We start from the raw sequence: 23,819 nt of genomic DNA, 5'->3' as shown, positions 1-23,819 counted from the left end.
AAATATCAAATATTATTTCCTAAAGACAGACAGTTCCCCTCAGACACCCATTCATATAAACTCCTAACCCCAACTGTATCACGATTCGTTTAATATCTCAACCGATTTGAATCATCACATTTGTATCGATTTTCAACCGGCTCGCGGTGCATCGTTACATCCCTAATATATATATATATTTCTAATGTTAATGTATTAAGATCAAATTTTATATGCAGTTTATTAATATAATGTATCACACTATACAGTCATGTGAAAAAGTTAGGACACCCTATTGAATTCCATGGTTTTCTGTATCAGGAAATAATAAAAAAAAATTATCTGGTCCTTGGCATGTCTTAAATGTAGGAAAATAAAACCTCAGATAAACAACAACACATGACATATTTCACCGTGTCATTATTTATTTAACAAAAATAAAGCCAAGATGGAAAAGCCATGTGTGACAAAATTAGGACACCCTATGATTCAATTGCCTGTAGATCCACTTTTAGAAGCAATAACTTGAAGTAATCATTTTCTGTATGACTTTATCAGTCTTTCACATCGTTCCGGAGGAATTTTGGCTCACTCTTCTTTACAACGTTGCTCAGGTTTATTGAGGTTTGTGGGCATTTGTTTATGCACAGCTCTCGCCACAGCATTTCAGTCAGGATTAGGTCTGGACTTTGACTGGACTGCTGCAACCCCTTGATTCTTTTATTTTCAGCCGTTCTGTTGTGTTTGGGATCATTGTCCTGTTGCATGACCCAATTTTGGCCCAACTTTAGCTGTCGGACGGATGGAGTTCATGGTCGATTCAATGACTGTGAGGTGCCCAGGTCCTGTGGCTACAAGACAAGCCCAAAATCATCAGCCCTCCACCAGCATGCTTGACTTTTGGCATGAGGTGTGTGTGCTGATATGCTCTTTAGGTTTTCACTAAACATGGCACTGTGCATTATGGCCAAACATCTTCACTTTGGTCTTATCTGTTCAAAGGACATTGTTCTAGAAGTCTTATGGTTTGTTCAGAAGCAACTTTGCAAACCTAAACCGTGCTGCCATGTTTCTTTAGAGAGAAGAGGCTTTCTTCTGGCAAGCCTTGCAAATATGCCATATACTTGTCCCATACTTTTCTAATTGAACTGTCATGAACTTTATAATTTAACATGTTAACTGAGGCCTGTAGAGTCTGCTGTGAAATTCTTGGGTTGTCTACCATTTCTCTGAGCATTACACGGTCTGTTCTTGGGGTGAATTTCCTGGGACGCCCACTTCTGGGAGGATTGGTGTCTGTTTGTCTTCCACTTGCGAATAAACGTCCTCACTGTAGAATGATGGACTTCAAATTGTTTGGAAATGGCCATTTTACTCTTCTCAGATTGATGGCAGAAACAATTGCTTGATCATTACTGATGTCTTTCCTCTTTGGCATTGTGTTAAGAACACACACCTGAAGGCTCCAGACCAGCAAACTGCCAAAACTTCTGCTTTTATAGAGCTGCTCACACTTGCCGATGATCAGTTAATCAAAGGTATTTGATTAGCAGTGCCTGACCGTTACTTACCCTCTTAATTCCTATGTTAACAGAAAGGTCCTAACTTTGTAACACATGGCTTTTCCATCTTGGCTTTTTTTTTGTAAAAAAAAAACAATGACACAGTGCAATATGTCATGTGTTATTGTTCATCTGAGGATTTATTATCCTAAATTTAAGACATGCCAAGGACCAGATATTTTTTCACATGACTGTATATATATATATATATATACTGTACATGTATAATACATACGTTTTATATAAAAAAAAAAAATTTGTTATGTAAACATTAGTATCTCTTTATTAATCACTTATTCAAGATATATGAAGGGCCACTCAAATTTCAGTGCACAGTTAAATATATATACAGATTTGGCACTAACAGATCAAATATTTGATATGTGGGAAAGACCTTCCAGTAGTAGAATTTGAGTCCAGGCTCTCCAAATGATTTGAAATCTCAACAAAGCTGAACTATATCTTTCCAAGGAAAGCCTCTTAAATTGCATTTGCCTGAATTAGTTTCTAAACTGGGTCGAGAGGGATTGTTAGTCGAGCTTCAGGATTTTTGTTCAGTAAAATGTTTCAGACGAAAGGGATTTTGAAAGAGGACAGGACTACTTATTTATATTATGTGATGTTTTTTTTTTTTTTAAGTTGTGTACATTTTGGGACTGATGTATGAAAGAGACGTGTTCCCCATATCACTATATTGAATTCAAAAACTATGAAGCTCAATATCTCAAAACTGCTCAGAATGCAGATAGAATCTTATAATTCCAAGGTGACTATCTCTCAATTTAATACTAAAATATTTAATATTAAAATAATTTAAAATAAATATTTAAAAATGTTTTCATTTTACTGGAATATTTTTTTAATTAACTTTTTTTAAAGTAAATTCATACTGATTATTAATGATCATGATGAAGATGAATGTGATTAATAATAACAACAACAGTAATAATAATAATAATTATTATTATTATTATTATAATCATTAAATAATCATCATCAAAAATAAGCAATACTAAAACTACTCTACTACAATATTCACCGAATAAATTTTTTTTTCAATTTGCTGTGGAATAATGCATTTAGACTTTTTTTTTTTATTTAAACATTAAATGTGTTCATTTTACTTGATTTTTATTTAACTTTTTTGAATAATTTTAAAGAAAATTCATACTGATTAGTTTTGATTAAGAAAATTATTATTATTATTATTATCATCATCATCATCATCATCAAAAATAATCAATACTAAAACTACGCAAGACCTCAAGAAATACAAACAAGAACTGCATATATGATTTGTTATTACTGTTCTGTTAAAACCTACAATTTATCTCACAATCTCACAGCAGGTTAAACAAAGCCCATGCTTATTTAAAATAGCAGATGAGTAATGAACGAACCGGCATCAATCCTAAACTCTCATCCTTATACTGGGCTGATGAGTATAGTAACATACCCGCCGCTGACTCTGTGACATCAGCATCTTTATGCTCCACTGTTTCCTCAGTGTCATCAGATGTTTTCTTCTCAAGCAGTTCAGGCACACAGAAGTCCACCAGATTCTCCAAAGGACACATGTAATGGATCAGATCACCTTTGCATATCTCCAGGAATGGGTACGCATTCAGACACCTTTCCTAAGAAGAAAAAAGAGAGAAAGATGATTAATGTTGCATACTCACAATGTCACAACTCATGCATGCATACATACTGCAGTCCTGCAGTGCTGAAACCACAGAGGAATGAATGAATAATGAATGAAATTCTCCTTTAAATATATAAAGAAATGAAAGAATTGTGAAAATTGTTAGTTTTTTTTTTTTTGAGTCCATTGGAAAAAACGTTCCTGCATTTTAACTGTAAATTTCTCATGCATTTCAACTCCATCCACAGAGGCTATTAAACTGTTGGCCAACATGATTTGGCTATTATAATCATTTTTGGCAACATAATAACTATATAAACAACAAAACATGGGTTGAAAAATTAGTGGTGACACCAAGTTATTTTCTCTTTAATACATTCAGTAGTTGTTAGAAAGGCAGAGTTCTGTGCGCATGCGCTATTTCCATCAGTCGTCATCAGCAGAAAGACTGATTCAGCAGAAGGTGCGAGTGGGACTGTGTGTGTGCAAAGTGTGCGTCAATAAGCAAATACCACACACATCCATACACACTTGTAAGCTGTGAAGCCTGTATGCTGCTGTGTTGTGCATCACCAAGGATTTTAAGCAATAAACCCTTTTTGCTTGGAACTGATCGAATCTAGTGTGTTCTAACCGACACCCCATTGAGGAAAGCTAGATAGAACCTTCTATTAATACAGTCCAACCTTTCAGTCCTGCTATCGCACAGTACTAATTATTTCTGTTCATTATTGCTAAGAAGGGAATGACACTGTCCTCTGCAAAAGACCTTCAATGATGTCCCACCTCATTAGAATCAAACTTAGGTCAGACCTTTACTGATCAAACACCCCAGCCTTTTGACAAATTTGCAGCTGGACTAGGCAGGAGTTTACACCAATTAGTCTGCATTTAATGAAGCAGCCTCATTAGGGATAAGACCAAATGCCACTGTAATGATCTCAAAGAACAATGCAAAACAGCAAGCTGATCAAGCTGTTGCGCAAATAAAATTGCTAAGCGTGAAATCATGAACTAAAGTTAAGACATTCGGGACTATTATATTTAGATAGAACAGCTCTAGCATGTTTAAGCAAGAGGTCAAACACATTTAGATGTGAATAAACCACTGTCACTTATCAAACTGAAGTTTTAAATCTTTATTTATTCATCTATGCACAGTAAGCCATGCCTTAGTTTTATTTTTAGATGTCATATAATAATGTATATCATAAAGCTCACATGTAACCAACAACTAGAAGCTTATTGTTTCAGAATACATTCAAATAAGAATAAAGAAAGAATATATGAATATTGGATATGACATGTCATAAAACATTATTAAGGTTTCCCCATATAGAATCAGAATACATGTGCAGAAAATACTTTGCAATGTATGGTAATAAAAATGCAGATGCTATAGCAACATCAGACAGGGCTGCAATATTATTTTGCACCGTGAATGATTTGATATATATATTTATATACATGGAGGATGTTATGTTCCACCGAGCCCTCAGGATAGAACTGTGCTTCCATAATAGTACTGCCTCTTCATGCTGAGAGCTTTGTTTTGATACAGTAACGCTGTTTAAGGCACATATAAATGACAAGTGCCATAATAAAACAAGGTACAGATGGAAACAAACACATATGTACAAATATGCACAGGTGAACCTAACAGACACATGCCATTCATTAACAGAATAACTTGATAAGATTTTAAACAATCATTATAAAACCATTACATTTACTTACAGAGACAAACCGTTTAAGTGGCAAAATGTTAAAGGAACACTCCACTATTTTTGAAAATAGGCTCATTTTCCAACTCCCCTAGAGGTAAACAGTTGAGTTTTACCGTTTTCGAATCCATTCAGCCGATCTCCGGGTCTGGCGGTAGCACTTTTAGCTGTAGCTTAGCATAGATCATTGAATCTGATTAGACCGTTAGCATCTTGCTCAAAAATGACCAAAGAGTTTCGATATTTTTCCTATTTAAAACTTGCCTCTTCTGTAGTTACATCGTGTACTAAGACCGACGGAAAATGAAAAGTTGCGATTTTCTAGGCCGATATGGCTAGGAACTATACTGTCATTCCAGCGTAATAATCAAGGAACTTTGCTGCCGTACCATGGGTGCAGCAGGTGCAATGATATTACGCAGCTGCAGAAGAGTCAAGATTATGTAACTACAGAAGAGTCGAGTTTTAAATAGGAAAAATATAGAAACTCTTTGGTCATTTTTGAGCGAGATGCTAACGGTCTAATCAGATTCAATGATCTATGCTAAGCTACAGCTAAAAGTGCTACCGCCAGACCCGGAGATCGGCTGAATGGATTCAAAAACGGTAAAACTCAACTGTTTAACTCTAGGGGAGTTGGAAAATGAGCCTATTTTCAAAAATAGTGGAGTGTTCCTTTAAAGAACCGGAAAATATTAGTCTGAATAATCATTTTTATTAAATTGTATGAAAAAAATTCAGGTTACACTTTATTTTATGGTGTCCTTGTTACAGTGAATTAAAAAAAAAAATTAAGTTATATTAATTAACTACATGTACTTACTATATGGCTAGGGTTAGGATGAGGGATTGGTTTAGGGTTTGTTACATGTAATTATACATAATTTACGTAACATAACAAGAAAAAAATAAAAGTATTACCAACAACAAAAAAAGAAAAATATATGGACTAGCTTTATAAAATATATTATATACAATTTATGTATGTATAATTTAATATAATTTATTGATATAATTATACATAATTTATGTAACGTAATATGTGTACATTACTTATGTAACAAGGAAAAATGAAAGTGTTACCAAAAAAAAAGAAGAAAGAAAAGAAGTAATATATACATAATACAATACATAATATGGACTAGCTTTATGAATATATATGTATATCTTCAAAATAGGCTTCAAAGTAGGCTTTTTGGCAATTTCTTTATTTGAAATGATATGTACCCCATCTCAAGAATACCGTAAACAGACTGAAGAGTAATGCTGAGTTGAAGATGTTTATCAGTTTCACTGTTCTCTTTGCTCATTGCTAATTGAATGGTTGTATTCTAATCCTCAGAAAAAAGAGTCCTGCTCTAAGCAGTATGAATCACCTGATACACAAAGACTGCAGCCCTTAGGGGCGCACATGCAAATGAGACCACATCTTCTTGAACCAGGAGCGATAATGAGTGCGAGAGGAAAAAACAAAGACAATCCACTCCACACAGTCGCCCCCATGAAAACAATGTCAAAACAATGATGGCACCAAAGCGAGAAATAAGAATAAGCAAACTGCACAAATCTGTCTGTAACGCTTTAGTTCCTTTACCATCAAGACTAAGCATTAATGTATTATATATTTAGGTTATAAGTTTCGAAACATGTCAACTATGATCCTTTCAAAGCTTTCAGTCTCTTATAGTAGTGCCATCTGATTGCTGTTCATCAACTGCGTCAACTAGCACTGCAGTAATAACTACCTTCCAGACACCTCATTAGTGTAACAGCTTGTGCTCTCCATCAAGGCTCAGAGCGACACTTTCTGTCAGACAACAAGCACTTAGCAGTCCAATATAAAAAAAACAGGAATTTTAAACACCTTTCACACTTTTCATGCATGTCGTATAATCTAATAATGAATCTAATTACTATGAGATGTAATAATAATGATTAATAAAGCAAAGAGTAAAATGCCAACATGCACGCTAGGTATGAAAGAGCCAGCGGTGCTCTGAGCAGGTAGTCTTTGTTAGCGCTTCTGTTGCTGTCATGGGAAAAAGTAATATTGCACTTTAACAGGTAATTAACCCAAGACCTCAATATCCTTTGCGACTGATATATCAGCTCATATGATCGCGGCTTGTAAATTGCACTGTCAAGTACAGAAATACAAATTAAAAAGACGGGGAATAAAACTAGTGTGGAGTAAGGTCTGTTAAGTTTCACGTAAAAACTTTGCCCTTAAATGATCAGTATAACTTTATAGCTTTTAAACACTGGTAAAAACCATTAATAAAGGTTTTAATAAATTTTGCAGCACTACTGAAAATGTAGAATATTTAAAAGGAAAGCATACATTTACACAGATTTCTATGATATTCTGGATGGGTTGTGATGCTTAGCAAATGCAATGCAATGCAATATAAAAATGCAATATAAAATAAAGTCAAGTGGATAACCCTAAAATGTTTACATATCACACACACTTCTATGATAAGGCACCTGTATCATTTTGAACGCACAGCTGAGAAACCAACATCCGTATATAAATAACACCTGGCGGTTCCAGCATCATCCATCTCTCAGAGCTCCTTTATTATGTTGAATATCTTCATTTCACGTCCATCATAAAAATAAATAAATAACTAGCCACTAGATTAACCAGGCCCATTATAATTAAAAGTACGCTTCCGGCATGAACAGTTTTAATTACACAGAGACGATGCTCCATTTTCCTTGTTGCTCTTTTGTATGTGAATCCACACCCTCTGTGGTGGCCGCAGGGCGAGTGTTACCCAGTCCAACGACGAGTCCACATGACTCCACTTACCCTGAGCTAGACGGGGTGCAATCAGGAGATAATGAAAGGGAAACGTCACCTCCTCAGCAGGATGAAAAGAGTCCGGTTTATATGAGCAAGCAATCATGAGAGCTCGACTGACGGGGCTTTTTCTCTCAAAGTGAATTCTACAGAACAGCAGCACAGTTGTCAGTTACAATAGCATCAACTTCAAGTTAGAATTAAGCAAGTCATGGTGCCACACACTTCAACCAGCCAGATGGTTTGCAGTTCTTTTAAGATAGTTTAGCTGGTCTCCCAAGCCAGGCCATGCTGACGTCTAAATGGTTTAACTAGTCAGCCAGCTGGGCTCCCATCCCAATAAAATAAGGATGCACCAATATTAAACATATGGCTGAAATAGATTAATTGATAATTAGTTTCATGGTATGGGAAATATTTATTATCATTATTATGCCAGTTTTCACACTTATTTGGACAGTACAAAGCAGACAGAAAGCAACTGGGGACTCGAACCTGGATCATGTTATGGCAAATAATTAATAAATGGTAGACATCAAAAGTCTATATTATTTTATCTAAATTAAAAATAAATAAATAAACTAAAATCAACTGTTTAAATGCTATGTATGAATTTAGGCATGTTTAGTATAAAACAATTGATATTTATTAAGAGATTTGTTAAAGATCTCATTTAACAGTTTATTAAATTATTCATTTTTAAAGATTAATTTTATTGAGCATTAGCTTAAGACAAAGGTAATCTACATGCAGAGTTAAATATCCCATTTCGGCAGCTACCGTATTTATCTAATATGAACCTGTACAATAAAGAAAAAACATCTCTTATATCGGCCAATAAACAATATGGTACCGATGTATCATGCATCCATACTATAAAACAATCAAATCAGACCAGTCTGACCATCTTAGAGATAGGCAATACAGGTCTCTATATCTGTCATATTTAGTGTATAAAGAGATCAAGTAGAAATGTAATCAAGAAACATTTTAGGCCAGACTTGATCCTGTGACATCCACATAAGCACTACATCTCCAATGTGTCAATAGTTACCCACTAAGCATTGGCCCAACTCTATTCATTAAGTGTAATGGTATATCAATTAGAAACATCTATACATGCTGAAACAAGCTTACATCAAACAGGTCATGATGATTTGATACCTGTCCAAGAGATAAAAGGCAATTCATTCCCCATCGACAGGTGAGATTTGTGCAGAGAAAGTCAATGTCTCCTGATAGATCCCTGTATTCCCGCTATGAATCAGCTCAGTCCAGGCCAATTACTCCTTTATAGATCAAGCTGTCTAAAGTGTGTTGAGCACATGCGATATATGTGAAACAGCTTTCATCTTTAAAGCACTTTCATCAAATCCTTCCAAAACTAAATATATAAATACATAAAAATTCACTTTGAGACATGTTAAACTTGTGAATGACAGCAACGAAAACACAGAGATGGTGAAGTAGTCCTGGGTTCACTCAGGGCCATCACTGTCACGACAGCAGTAAGAATAGTTTTGAAATCAATTGGAATAAACCTCTACGTGCTTGCTTTTAAGCATTACTTTTCACTTGAGAGTTGAGGGTGTCTTGAACAGATGTGTCTCTGGATGACAAGTAAACATAAATAATAATGGAATAAAACATATACAGCCCTGGAAAAAAAAAGAAGAATGAAAGAAGAAACATTAGCATAAAAAATAAAAATAAAAGCAGAGTCACAGAAAGTCTAAAAGGACACCCATTGTCCCTCCCACTAACCAACTGCCATTAAACCACAAAAACCAAGGTAACAAGTGTGTTCAAGATGGAGCTGTATGTCAATGCCCTTGTGAATATAAATAGCCTGTTTCATTTTTACTCCCACAAGTCATTCTACACAGGGGTTTCAAATAAGGGTTCTAGAGGGTTTCAAGCAAGAGGGTTATAGGGGGTCTGTGGGAATTGAAAAAAAAATTTAAGTTATTATACATTTATAGAGCCGTAAAAGTGAACAGTAAAATCACTATTATTACGAAATATTTATTGTGAAAAGCGCTATACAAATAAATTGAATGTGTCTGTCTTCAGGTTTATATATCTATCATTACACTAATAGTGGGCAGATAAACCTAAAGTTAATACTTTTCAGATAATATTTTAATTATTTGCTCTGGCTTCAGTACAGTAATATACAAGTTAATTTAGTTTTGCAAATAACATGGCTTTTTTTTTTTACACAGTATAAATGGGTCTTCTTTATTCATTACAATATACTGAAAGAGTCCCTCAAATGAGGATCATCACATAATGCAGTATTAATAATACATAATAATGCATACAATGAGTAATACATATACTAGTGTTCAAAAGTTTGGGCATAGTTTTTTTTATTGATTTAATTATGTATTATGTATGTATGTGTATATGTATGCATTTATTTATTTATTAATGGCTACTGAAAATTCAGCTTTGTCATCACAGCAATGATTTACATTTTAAAATATATTAAAAAAGAAAAGTTTATTGCATTCTTTATCAAAAAAAATGCATCCTTGGTGAGCATAAGATACTTTTTTTTTTACCGAGACCAAACTTTTGAATGGTAGTGTATTTATTAGATCCAAAAGAGAAATACGTTGAATTCTGGATGGTTGGTTGTGGACAAATTGGCCTATACATTAATGAAAGTAAATATTTTCTCCTCCAACTATAAAACCTACAGTCTGTTCACATTATGGTTAATTGCTGATCAAGTGCTCTGGAAAGCGTCCCTGCTTCAGCCACGTTCCATAAGCAAGACCTTCAAACTGAGTGGCCTGTATTAAAACATCAATGTTGAATCCCTTCCTGTTTGCTGTCAAAGAGTGTTGTAATTGTGGGGCTGGACACAGAGATGCAGGGGACAGGCAGAGCATGACAGCCTAGTCACGTGGAATGCCAGACGAATAAACATCTGCACCAGTGGTGACAGATGAAACTCAAACAGGACTCCACTGCACCGCACAGGAACGTAAGAGTCTGACACAACAAGCCACAAAACCATCAATAAAGGCTTGATAACGCTAAGGATCTTTTAGCTTTCAAAGTCCATGTACGCAAAACTTGATCACATAAAATAAATAATAAGAGGTAAATGGAAAGAAGAAAACAACATGAGAGAGAGAGAGACACGTGGAATGTGAGGGCGCCTACAGCTAATTGGTTTTTCTACCCTGGACTACTAATGTTTTCTTAAGAGTGAATTAGCAGGTTAAAAATCAATCAAATGTAATTTGAAAGCCCATTAAGAATTAAACAACATCCAGTAAAACTAAACCAAATCACAAAGCAAATTAAAGGAAAAGTACAAATGAAATATGAGAGCTAATCCACTGGTGTTAACATTTAAATGTTCAGCATGCTCACAAGTGTCATCAGAAATATTATATATAGTATCTAGTTCCTATAAACACACTGTACAGTGTACTGCACAGCCTTAGAGGAAGTCTGCGAGAGGGAATCCGAGGAAGAGAGTGACAGAAGGGGAATACTCCAGGGAAATGTCGTGACTTTGTTCTTTCAGGCAGCTGCTCCATGGATTTGTCTCCTCCCACAAACAGAATGTGAGCACTCACAGGTAAGCACATCCCCAATCTCCCTCATCTCCCTAGGCTCCCACTGTTACATAATACACATCTCTCTCAGCGCAATCAGAGTCCAGCCATGAGAGCTGAGAGCTGCTCCTATCAGACAGAGTCCATGTGAGACAACAAATCCAAATTTCAGAAGACAAATTTGATGATTAGCTGCTATTAGTGTCGTTACAATTGCAACATTTAAGTAGTTGATACTAATTCTAATAAAATTTCACAGATCTCAATGACAGTTTTGATAGCACCGCAATTAAATAATTGTGCTCTCTCCAACAAGGTTTCAAGTAAACTTCAACACTATAAGCTATCTTGTACAATTCCTATATTTGTTCCATTTATGTTCACATTGTGGATGGTTATGGCAGTCAGGTAAGGCAGATAAATAAAGTACCACTGCACTAAAGTCTGTTCAGGTCAAAGTGGATGTCCTCTAAACAACAACCCACCTGCTCTTTTAACTCTAGTTTGTGATAAAAATAGTTCACAGAGCAGAGAGGAAGTATACCGCACGAAAGGTGTTTTAACAGTATTTTTAAAAAATTTTTGAGAACCAGCTCTTTCTAAATACATAAACAAATTTGGTCTCACTGATGATTCCTGAACATCTGCGTGCTTTGTCCAAGGCAGACTGAAATAAATGAGAATTTTAAAGTACCATTTATTGAAAATAAAAAATAATTATATGCCATCAAAAATTGTTTTTATTATTTATAATTTGGACAGATTATATTGGACTGATTATTTGAAATGTCTGCGAAAGCAACTAAAGAATCAGTAATGGAATAATTATGTGGATTTTTCTTTACAATTATTTAATTAATAATATTTGATTAATATAAAAAATTAAAAATAATTATAAATAAATAAATAATAATATAAATATACTAATTTAAAATAACTAAATCTTAATCAGTATTCTTGTCCCATTTTTCAATAAAAATCTAAACATATCTAAACAACTTTAAAACTAGATGATAAATATAGCTTGTCAAAATCTAACAAAATTTACTGTCAATTATGCTCATGTTTAAAGAGGATTAGTTATTTATATTGAAAAACAAGACAAACACACGGAATAAGACAATACATTTTAATTAGTGCTGTCAAATCGATTAATCGCATCCAAAATAAACAAATAATTATAAATAAATAAATAATAATATAAATATAATAATTTAAAATAACTGTCTTAATCAGTATTCTTGTCCCATTTTTTAATAAAAATCTAAACATATCTAAACAACTTTAAAACTAGATGATAAATATAGCTTGTCAAAATCTAACAATGCTCACATTCAATTATGCTCATGTTTAAAGAGGATTAGTTATTTATATTGAAAAACAAGACAAACACACGGAATAAGACAATACATTTTAATTAGTGCTGTCAAATCGATTAATCGCATCCAAAATAAACGTTTGTGTTTACATAATATGTGTGTGTACTGTGTATATTTATATGTATATATAAATACACACACACACATACATGTATATATATTTAAGAAATATACACACGTATAGAAATATTCATATTTATATGTGATTTATATTGTACATAAATGTAAATATATATTACATATATTTCTTAAATTACACACACACATTATGAAGACTCAAACTTTTGCTCACATGTTGGATGCGATTAATCGATTTGACAGCACTATTTTTAATAGAATAATTCCTTACGATTTCCAACCCTACGTACTGAGCCAAAGAATATTTTTCTTTTGTAAAACTTGCTTTTCAGCAAACACATCTGTACAAAAAAAAGTAAGCAAAATCTGTAATCGTCCTTCAAATCATTCATTCATAAGGAACTGCGGCTATACTCAGCGGGAGCAGAAGGAGGAGATGAGCATCATGAACAGAGAGCGACTAGACATGCCCATCAAAAGTGAGTGAGAAAAAGGAGGCCTATCAGTCTCCTGCGGGCATAATAAGACAAGAGGACAGCAGCTGACAGCACACGCATCTACTTGTGAGACAACAAATGAGGGCGACAGTCCACTGAATAATGAGGAAGAGGTCAGAGAGAGGAGGAGACAGATACTTCAGGGAAGAGAGAAAGCGAGGGGCCATTTAAGTCTCCTATAAAGAGTGACAGGAAGTAGCTTCAAGACCATCGCAACAGCACGCCCGCTTCCTTTGCCCAGGAGCTTCAAACGCAAGGTCTGATCATACTTGCTCGCAAGCTCTCCTACTAACAACAAATATCCCTTCCTATTCTTAGACCAGCGATTTCTTACAAGGATCCCTGGGCAACATTCAGACGCTGGAATTAATACATCCACAAATCACAGTGACAATTGGCTACAGTCCCCAGAGCCCTTCCTCCCCTGCCTATTTACTTCCATACGCTGTCACACACTCGCGGACACACGGATCTGTGAGAACAGAAGCAAACTCCATTTCACACCTCCGGTGCTGTTCAATTCCAACCATCCCTTGTGGTCGCATGCTTGAAGAGGGCTGTATTTTTATCTTACATGATAACACCTTTACTCTCCCCCCTCCATCCGCGTGGGCATGTCCAAACCAGCGACAGAGTTCTGAAAGTGTGCTTTTTTTCCCCATACAGAACAAATGAACAGACTCGGGACAGCTTGTGCATCTTTGTGAAGCGTGTCTGGGTATGAGAGGGTGGGTGTGCACCGCATGTACCCTGCCGATCGATACGCCGCGTTTTCCTGATGAACAGTAATTGTGGGGACTTAGTCAACAGCGGTGCCCGAGTCGACACAGAGGTCCTAAATCGATTGGCTGAGCTGGGGGAGAACGTAGCCAATCAACACTGATCTAACAGTCACAGTTCATTACTTTTTGTAAATCTAAATGGATTATTCTGGTGTTGTTTAAAGGGATGAATCTCACAAAGTAAAGTCCCAGTCACATTTAAGTCCAAAATCAAAAGGCAAAAATAGCAATTTATATTTTTCAAAATGCAACATTTTCCAAACAACTTTAATGACAATCAAACACCCTTTAAATTTTCTTTACTAATCATTTAAAACAGTAATGAAAATCATGGTGTCGGGATCAATGTATATATTTTTAGAAATATTCATGCTACTTAATGAGTTATTGGTTAATAATAATTATTATTTTTTTAAATATTCATAATGCAAGTTATGTTATTAACGTTGTAGTGTAATGGGGCTTTATTTATTGAGTCAAAAAGCAAAAATACATTTATTAAAATTGCTAATGGACACTTAAAAGTAATCAGTATGATAAAATAGTCATTAAAATAACATGACAAATATGTGTGTGCGTGTGTGTGTGTATACTACATTTCACTACAACATTAAAAACATAACTTTCATAAATAAATAAATCAAATATTCTATTACAGTGGGTTCCTAGTTACTATGGATTGGGGTATGGATGTGCAGATTTTTTTTTTTTGTCACAATGGAAAAAATCTAAATGGTTACAAATGGGCTTCATTTTCTTTTTGCAAAATAGAATTCATTTATTTACATATTCTTCTCATTTTACGATAAACTCATTTCTTGACAGTATTCATGAGGTTCATCTACACTGAAAAAGAATTGGTGTAGGATTCACTTTGAAACAGTTTTTACTCAAAAACTGCTAGTAAATTTCACAAATAATTGCAAAGAAACCAATATAAACATACAATTTTGATGTAGAAAGACAACTTCGAAAAATATTTTTTTACAGTGCAAAACACACCTACGTCAAATGTATCCACAGGTGATTTTCCTTGAGTTTCAGACTGCTTTATTTATTTTCAAGGAAAACATGAGTGCATGTTCTGTGCATGGATCAATATTTAATTCCTGGAGAGTCTGTCCTTATATAAAGATCTCTGTACTAGCTTTACAACCTTTTCTTTCCTCTAAAAACATATACAATACAGCTCAGCACAAACAAATCTGTTTGGCAGGGGACACGTCTATTCTCTCTGCTCCCTAACACACATACACAATGCTATGTGGAAACAGCTAATTAAAAGACTATTTATGCTTGGAATTGGTAGGGGAGACACTTACTCACACACACACACACACACACACACACACATAAACATTTTCACTCCTGGCAACCCAGCAACAGTCCCAAACCCTACAGAATGAGCAGTATAGTGAAAGGACATTTTTAGCTCATCTGGTCTCATCACTATACGTCATCAGAAAATGTGCTGCTGGTGCAGCAAACAGACAAACAGGCGCTTGACAGCCATGAGTATGGACATGTAGATGGAAGCCTGCTCGTATTCGTGGCTGTCAAATGGCTATTGGTTCACTTTCTCTATATCCTAGATGTTATGCTGTTATGAGTTTTTTACCTTTACCTTCCTCCATTTATGTAAAAAAGAACTATATGATAATATCAAAATAATTAAATAAAGTAATAAAAAATGACAGTATGAAGAAAATAAATATTTAACAAAAACAAAATGTATATAAAAAATAAGTATATAAATAAAAATATACTTTAAAAACAAAACAAAAAGAAGTCTATGTAATTTATTAGGAAGTATGACCACACAAATTGGGACACAGCCAAAGTATCCCAGCTACAGCTGGTCTATTAAAACACTTGAGACATCAGGATTTTAAGGTGTTTCCAACATGATTTAAAAAAGAACATTCAGATAATGCATTAGGAGATTTTATCCTCTCCAGAAACATTGTGTCTTTAAATCCCTTGTGCCTTAAAGGGGTCATATGATGCGATTTAAATTTTTCCTTTCTCTTTGGAGTGTTAGGTCAATCACAACGCACTGGATAGCTGGCTAATCAGAGCACACCTCGCTTTTCAGACCGATTAGTTTTGTAAAAATCGACGCGTTTCAAAAAGGTGGGGCATAGAGGAGAAACAATAATGTACAGTATGTGGAAAATAATGTGTTTTTTTTACTTTAAACCGCATAAACACATTTCATTACACCAAATACACAAAATAATGTTCTTTTTAGCAGCATCATATGACCCCTTTAAAGGGATAGTGCACCATTTACTCACCCTTATGTAATTTCAAACCTGTATGACTTTCTTTCTTCTATGGAAAACAAAAGAAGATATTTTAAAGAATGATGGAAGCTAAAAAGTTTCGGTTTCCATTGACTTCCATTGTACGGACAAAACAAAACATAATGGGAACTGGTTGGTTATAAACATTCTTCAAAATATCTTCTTTTGTGTTCAGGAGAAGAAAGAAATGCATACAGGTTTGGAACAGCAGGAAGGTGAGTAAATGATGGCAGAATTATCATTTTTTTGGTGAACTATCCCTTTAAGACCCTTTCTTGTGTTCTATGCCCAATTACTTCACTAGTCATTCAACACACAGACAAGTCCATTTTGAAAATACATAGGTTTGCACATACAACATGAGGATTTAGGTCCCTAACCCCTTCTGACCCCTGCACCTGCGCCCTGGTTCACCCCTGACCAGCAACTATTAACGTAGAAAGAGCACAAACACCGCACTGATACTCTGTATTTACTGTCTTCACGGCTGAGAAGCCTCTGAACATAATGCACTTTTTCTGCACTAATGACTGTGATTTTGAGAGAGAGAAAGAGAAAGACAGGCAGACAGACAGACAGACATACAAAGAGAGGAGGAGGGCATCTCTGGAGATCGTAAATGAGCAAGAAAAGACTGTTTCACCAACAAAATAATGTTTTTTTTAGTACAATATAATATAAAATAATAAAATATAGAAAAATAATATAACATTTTGGAGAATTCTTTCTTATATAAACTATGATTGCATGTTCCAGGAAGACTTTGCCTTTTTTGTTTTTATTATTTATTTATTTGTGTACGTATTTATGTATTTATTTATTACATAGAATACAATTGTTACACATTTTAGCACTTTCTATTTGTACATTGTTGGTACTGTACGTGTTTGTTACGTCTAATAAAATTAAAATTAATATTAAAAAGTATAAATCCGTATCCGAATCGGATACAAAAAAAACAAAAACTATATTGGTCAGTCTCTAAAAATAATCCTGTCGATTGTCAGCATGTCAGTTCTTCCTACCTTGCAATGAACTGTTCTGGACATTAGGTCAATTCTTCCAGATATAACTTCACAGAGACAAACCACAGCATCTCTCTGGACTTCATTAAAGGTTAACCTCGAGGTTAAGCTCGAAGCACTCTTCAAATGTTCACAATCCTGAGCCCATTCAAACAGAAGGATGTTGCCGCATCCATGCAGCTTATTGCCATTATTAGTTCATGAAAACTGACAAAAGGAAACCAGTCTTATTCACACAGACCTACTGTATTATTAGACTGCAAAGATGACAGACCAAAACAGACATCTGTTGATGCAGTGCCAAGTCTTGCACTGAAGGAGCTAAAAAAAAGAATTAGCACAATTGTGTTTGCCATCTGCTGCGCCTCTGTGCTTCCCGCTAACATCCAAAGCACAGTGCTGTGATATGGGGCAGTTTTGTTATGTTAGTTTGGCCTGTTTTCATGTTTGAAGTTCTGCACTTGCTAATTGGGTTTGTAGTCCCCTGTTGGGATGTCAGAGAGCTTTGTCAGCAGTAAAGGGGAGGGCAGAGGAATATACGGGTCAAAAAAAAAAACTACTTAAACCCAAGTCCCCATCCAGTTTCCCAGCGAGAGTTCGTGCTGTTGTGGCCAGAACTGCATGGCCCGAGGCTGAGAAGAAAATAATGCAGGTAAATGATGAAAGAGAGGAATTTAAAACCCAACATGAAAGATGAGAGCAGAAATCACGCTCAAACACAGGCACGGTGCCATTTTTTCTCAGAGTGCATTAGCTGAATGTGAATAAAATTAGTAGTTGGGGTGGGCTAATGTCGAGAGGCTGATTATATGTTTTATTGGTGTTTCGGTCAGGCGAGTCTGTGAAACTGAAAGACCTACCCAGGAGGGAGAACTTTAGACATTTTCTCTGAATCATCAAAACAGTCTTACATGACATCCATTCAGAGAGCCAGCAGGCAATAACTATAAGAAGCTGAGCAGTTGATGGCCGTACAGTACCACACAATAACTGCACATAATGGCTGACAAGTGTTTCTCCTTTTGTTTGGTAGTAAGAAAGGATCATGTCCACAAACAGACAAACATGAATTTTTAAAGAGACTATCAGTAAAAAATTAATTATTTGGTGTGGGCAAACAATGCTTAATAAATCTGGACTATATACCCAAAAATTTTAACATATTTTTATTATTTTATTATCTAATATTTGCATTTTTAAAAATGATTGAATTTGTCTTATTGGCCATTATTGGAAGCAAATAATATCTGGGCTGTTTAATATTCAGACTTACAGTATAACATTGGCCATCATATAGGTTACCAGCCATAGTAAAAATAAATAATAAATACATATATACATTTACATCTATGCACTCCTTACTGTGACTTTTTATAGACTCTCGACAAGACCTGTGGCCTGTTCCAATCAAAGGTTTTTTTTGTTTTTTTTTTAAGAAAAGGTGTTATGCTGGTGACTAATGCCGAGTGCCAAAGTAATGTGGGTAATAAACTCTGTCTTGAGTTTTGTCAGTTTAGCTGTACTTACTCCTTCATCCAGAGGCCTGGCTTAAGTGAGCTTGTTGCCAGGGCAACCGTCTCCTCTGAGCATCACTTTTCCATGAAGACAGAATTCTTTGATAATCTAAGGGATTGAGAGAGAGGAGGTGGCTGAGAGGAGTAGAGTGCTTTGCTGTGTCCTCTGAGGCAGACAGACTCACGTTCACACAAGCACCATGTGTTAACTAAACGCAACAACTCAAACGTCATTGACTACATAAAACCCTGGCAGTCTCGCAGATGCACAGACTGTAAACCAGGAAGAGGTGACGCAATGTAGCACTAGACGTTTATATTTTCGGAAGAAAATGCTTGCACGTGCAAAACTCACCTCCACTTTGCTATGGTGTTCATGCGGGTTTTAAGAATACATTTTAAACCTTACATGAATATTTTTTCAAAATATTTCTAGTTTAAAACTTGTGAAAAAGATTTCATTCTCAATATTGTATGAATTTTCACAATTTTTACCTTTGAAGATTTGCTTTTGCATGCAAAACTCACCGCTATTATGCTATGGTGGTCATGGAGATTGCCAGTTTTAAGAATAAATTCAAAACCTCACATGAATATTTTTTTCGCAAAATATTACTAGTTTAAATCTCATAATGTTATGATTTCATTCTCAAAATTGCATGAATTTTTGCAAATATTCTTCTGCATGCAAAACTCACCGCCACTATGCCATGGTGTTTAGGATTACTAGTTTAAATCTCATAATGTTATGATTTCATTCTCAAAATTACATGAATTTTTGCAAATATTCTTCTGCATGCAAAACTCACCGCCACTATGCCATGGTGTTTAGGGAGGTTGACCATTTTAAAAATAAATTTGAAAAATGAATACAAAACCTTACTTGAACATTTGTTTAAATCTCATAATTTTATGACTTTATTCTCAAAATTGTAAGAATTAATTTGAGAAAATTTGACCTTATTTTAAAAATTACTATTTTTAATTCATAATGCTACAGCTTTATTCACATAATTTTGGCTCTATTTTAAGAATATTACTATAAAAAGTCAATTACTAAAAAAAAAACCCAGAAAAGACCAACGGAAGAAACAGAAAATCATAAGACCAAACTACTCATAAAAGTAACCTCATCCTCATCAAATCACATGATTTGAGGCATCATTAATGCATGCAGTTTGTTCATTTGAGCAATTAATAACAATAATAACAATACTTTAAAGCACCCTTAATTAATTTACAATCTTTGTAAAACCTCAGAGAAAACATATAGAGAAAAATACAATGAGCACCAAAACTGACACAATGCCATCTGTGAGAGAAATTCTTGCATTCTGCACACATGAAAGGAACATGAAAGAAAACGAGGGAAATAGAACTAGAGGAAGTGGATTGGGAAATGGTCTGCGACGTAACTGCAGCAAATGGAAATGTTATCCCTCATCATTAGTCCACGACTAACAATCGGACTCTGCGCAGCCATACGCCACTACCTCATTACTCATTATAAAAGTGCGTATTAGTGTGAGTGTGCAATTGAGTGAGCGAGCAACAGGGCATAAAAAGGCACGGGGTATAATATGGGTCCGATTATCATGTCTTGTGTCTTGTGCCTAACGCCATGAAAAACAGATCAACTCCCAAGGCAGTAGAATGGTGTTGGTCGTAGGTGGTGCTAGAGAATGCTAATGGCAGAGGGTAGATGAGATTTCCACTGACGCATATGCACATTTCTGCAGCCACTGACTCCATGCACAGGCCAGAGACATGGACATGGTGTTTGCCATGCCTCAGTGATTTTTTTTGCCCATCTCTCAAAGCCTGACCTACACTGAGCCCTGTCATAAGGAAGAATTTATTTAGTACTGAGTGACAGAATACCAAATGGGGCGAATATAGCTATAGATTGTACAACAGGGAAAGATTTTTTCATATTTAATCTATTTTTAACATTATTTTCCCACATTTCTGGCAGAGGGTTTTGATCTGAGCCAATTAAATTTGTTGCTTTGTTAAGCTACTATTCAATCGCAAAAATCTTTGTTTATTATTTTTGGAGCCTATTTGTTTTACTAAATAACTGATTCAACAGCATTATCCTCACTGCTGCCCCACCAGCTCAGGAGAACTTATGCTGCGTCCAAATATGCCAACTTCCATACTATATATAATATGAAAAACGGGACGTAAAAAACCCCCCCCACCAAATTCATAGTATTCAAAAAACAATAGGTGAAAAGTACCCGGATGACCTATTACCTTCAGTGAGATTCTGGAGTGTGCATTTGATGGACACTTTACTATCCCATGAAGCCATTGGAGAGGAGTTGTAAATTGCACACTATGTAGAACACAAAATAGTAGTACATACTAAACAGTATGTGATTTCAGCGGGATGCACAACATACGTAAGTTGATATTTAAACTACGCCAGAGCGCGTACACACCTCACGCACCGGATGCCATGAGCGCGCTCAAGGCAGTTGGACATAGTGGTATATTAGAGGTAAAATATGATATAAATACTGTTCGGTTTCTCGCACAAACCGATCGTTTCGTGTCTTAGGACATCAATGTGTCGTCACGAGCCGCAGGGTTTAATTTGGATTTGTCTGTGCATGTTTTTTTTACTCTCATAGATTTTGTTACCATTGCCATGCATTATACGACTGATAGACTGCAACGGCTGGAGTTAAAAATCATCATTTGTGTTCTACTGAAGAAACAAAGTCACCTACATCTTGGATGCCCTGGGGGTAAGCAGATAAACATCAAATTTTCATTTTTGGGTGAACTATCCCTTTAAGTGTGTCGTAAAGGAAAAAATTTACCAAAAATGAAATGTTTGTGTCGTTCCAAATCCGTTTGACTTCCTTTATTCTGTGAAACCCAGGACTTATAAACGATAACTATAAAGATAACTATAAAGATAACTATATCAGCATCCACACCAACGCACATTAATCTTCTGTTTATTAAAAGCTCATTCTGCAGTTCTGCTGTCTGAATTCTGATAGGCTGTCAATGTTTTCATTGTTCATCAGGTGGAAAACAATTATTGTGAAAGTGATTCCAGTGATATTGTTCATCTGTGCCGTAAAATGATTTTTAAAATGATATCTTTATCGTCACTGTTATAGTTAAAGTCCTTGGTGTGTGAACGGGCCTTTACTTAATAAAGTACCCAAGAATATAAGCAAAAAAGCTGAAAAGTCATTATTGGTAAATGAATAAATGAAGAAAAATGACCAAACATTTAAGCAAATTTAACAGTAAAATCGTGGTGAATTTTGGTGATTAGTGTGCAAAAATGTTCAGCTCCTTCTTCTCTACAACTGGTTTTGTGTTAAAAGTCACCATGAAATCAAAATGGACAATTCCCATTTAAATGGAATATTGCAGTGTTTATTGCAATGTTTATTCAATTTGAGATTCCTGTTTCTAATTCTAACACAGCGATAAACGACTGGTCAAGCGATCACAACATGACAATCACAAAACGGTAACCTTATGTCAAACAAAATAGGTTTTCCCAAGCAACCAATATGACTAGAATCATATTGCGAGTGTACATCATTTTAATCATTTTTGTAAAAAATACTATTCATTTGCACCTTCTCCCTCTATCTCTTTCTGCCTTTTTCCTGACTTAACATGTGATCATTCATCTGTCCCCTGTCATCCCTTTGTTCCCACATGACCCATTTACCTCTGTCTCCTCTGTGGAAATCACTCACTGCCTATCGACACAACACAATATGCATTTTAGCATAGCTCAACACCCTCGACACGAGGCGCTACATTCCCCTGCCACAGGATCACGACAAATTAAACAACCATCAACATCACAACAGCATCTATCCATTAAGATGCCTGTTCTGTGGTCACCCACACAACTATAACTTTTATGAACCCATTCTCTAATCGAAGGAGGATGCAAATAGATCTTTGACGAGTTTCCCACTGCACATTAACCACCAGGACGCCGCAGTCCCTCAGGAAGATGAAGGGATGGATGGCTAGAGGTCTGCGGGTCGATGGCGGTAGGTTAATGGCCTCCAGCCCCCCCTCTACATTCACAAGGGATAACAGGAGTAGAAAGAAGTGCTTTCCGCTCATGGGCGCTAAGGCAGGAGCGGTCAGATGTGAGTTTGATTGCCCTCCCATTGCCTGCGTCAATCAATAGCCGCTGGTGGAAGAAACTAGCGGAGTTAAAACACCACTTCCACCCCTGTGAGCGGAGAAGTCTGGCGGCACTCAGGTGGGTGAGACTCAAGCCCAGCAGGCTGAGAGAGCATGAGCCGTGCATTACTGCAAGCCTTTAAGTGTCTAAACCAGAATGGTTCAACAGAAAAAGTAGTTTTAGCATCTCTCTGACCTCTCCCTCAAACTGACTGAAATATATTACCTCCTTCTTCTTCATTTTTCCCAATGTACTTCAGTTTATGGATCAATGTAGTCCACTAAACTAGTATCTGATATTTGGCTATGGCTTTCTACCCTATTTGGTACCGTACACAAAGGACAAATCTGAAAATTGGGGCAAAATAGTCTGGAACATAAACCAGGGGTCTTGAGATATGGTTTAAAAAGCTCAACTCACTTTAACGTCCTACTGAACATAGCAAAAATATGGTGTTCATGAAACTAGATGCTACAGATTTAATGAAACTGCCAAAGATGCGTATCTGACATTTGTACATTTCTGTACATCAGCATTTAAATTAGCACAGACAGAATGCATTCTTTGTGATCAGGTTCTTAACATCAAAATCAGCTTGTGTTAATTTTGACAGGCATTTTTGATTTAGTCTTAGTCTTTATCTTGAGACGAAAATGCTTAATAGTCTTAGTTACATTTTAGTCATTTGAGTCTTGAGTCTAGTCTAGTTTTAGTCGACGAAAAGTCATTGCATTTTTGTCAACTTTTAGTCATTACTTTTA

At 35.6% G+C, this 23,819-nt stretch overlaps 1 protein-coding gene across 1 annotated transcript in view; it reads right to left on the bottom strand.

Moving 5' to 3' along the window:
* The window catches only part of LOC107750253 (testis-expressed sequence 264 protein-like), a 64,778-nt gene that overhangs the window by 5,458 nt on the left and 35,501 nt on the right, over positions 1-23,819 (bottom strand). Inside the window, exon 3 of the mRNA XM_016565565.1 lies at positions 2,998-3,178. Coding sequence (XP_016421051.1) covers positions 2,998-3,178 — 181 coding nt within the window. The remainder of the gene's footprint in view (positions 1-2,997; positions 3,179-23,819) is intronic.

The sequence above is a fragment of the Sinocyclocheilus rhinocerous genome, unplaced genomic scaffold (assembly GCF_001515625.1).
Source record: "Sinocyclocheilus rhinocerous isolate Xijiao unplaced genomic scaffold, SAMN03320098_v1.1 scaffold963, whole genome shotgun sequence".
In the NCBI taxonomy this organism is placed as follows: Eukaryota; Metazoa; Chordata; class Actinopteri; order Cypriniformes; family Cyprinidae; genus Sinocyclocheilus; species Sinocyclocheilus rhinocerous.
Note: the sequence above shows the minus strand (reverse complement) of the source record. Positions and strands in the feature narration are given on the sequence as shown.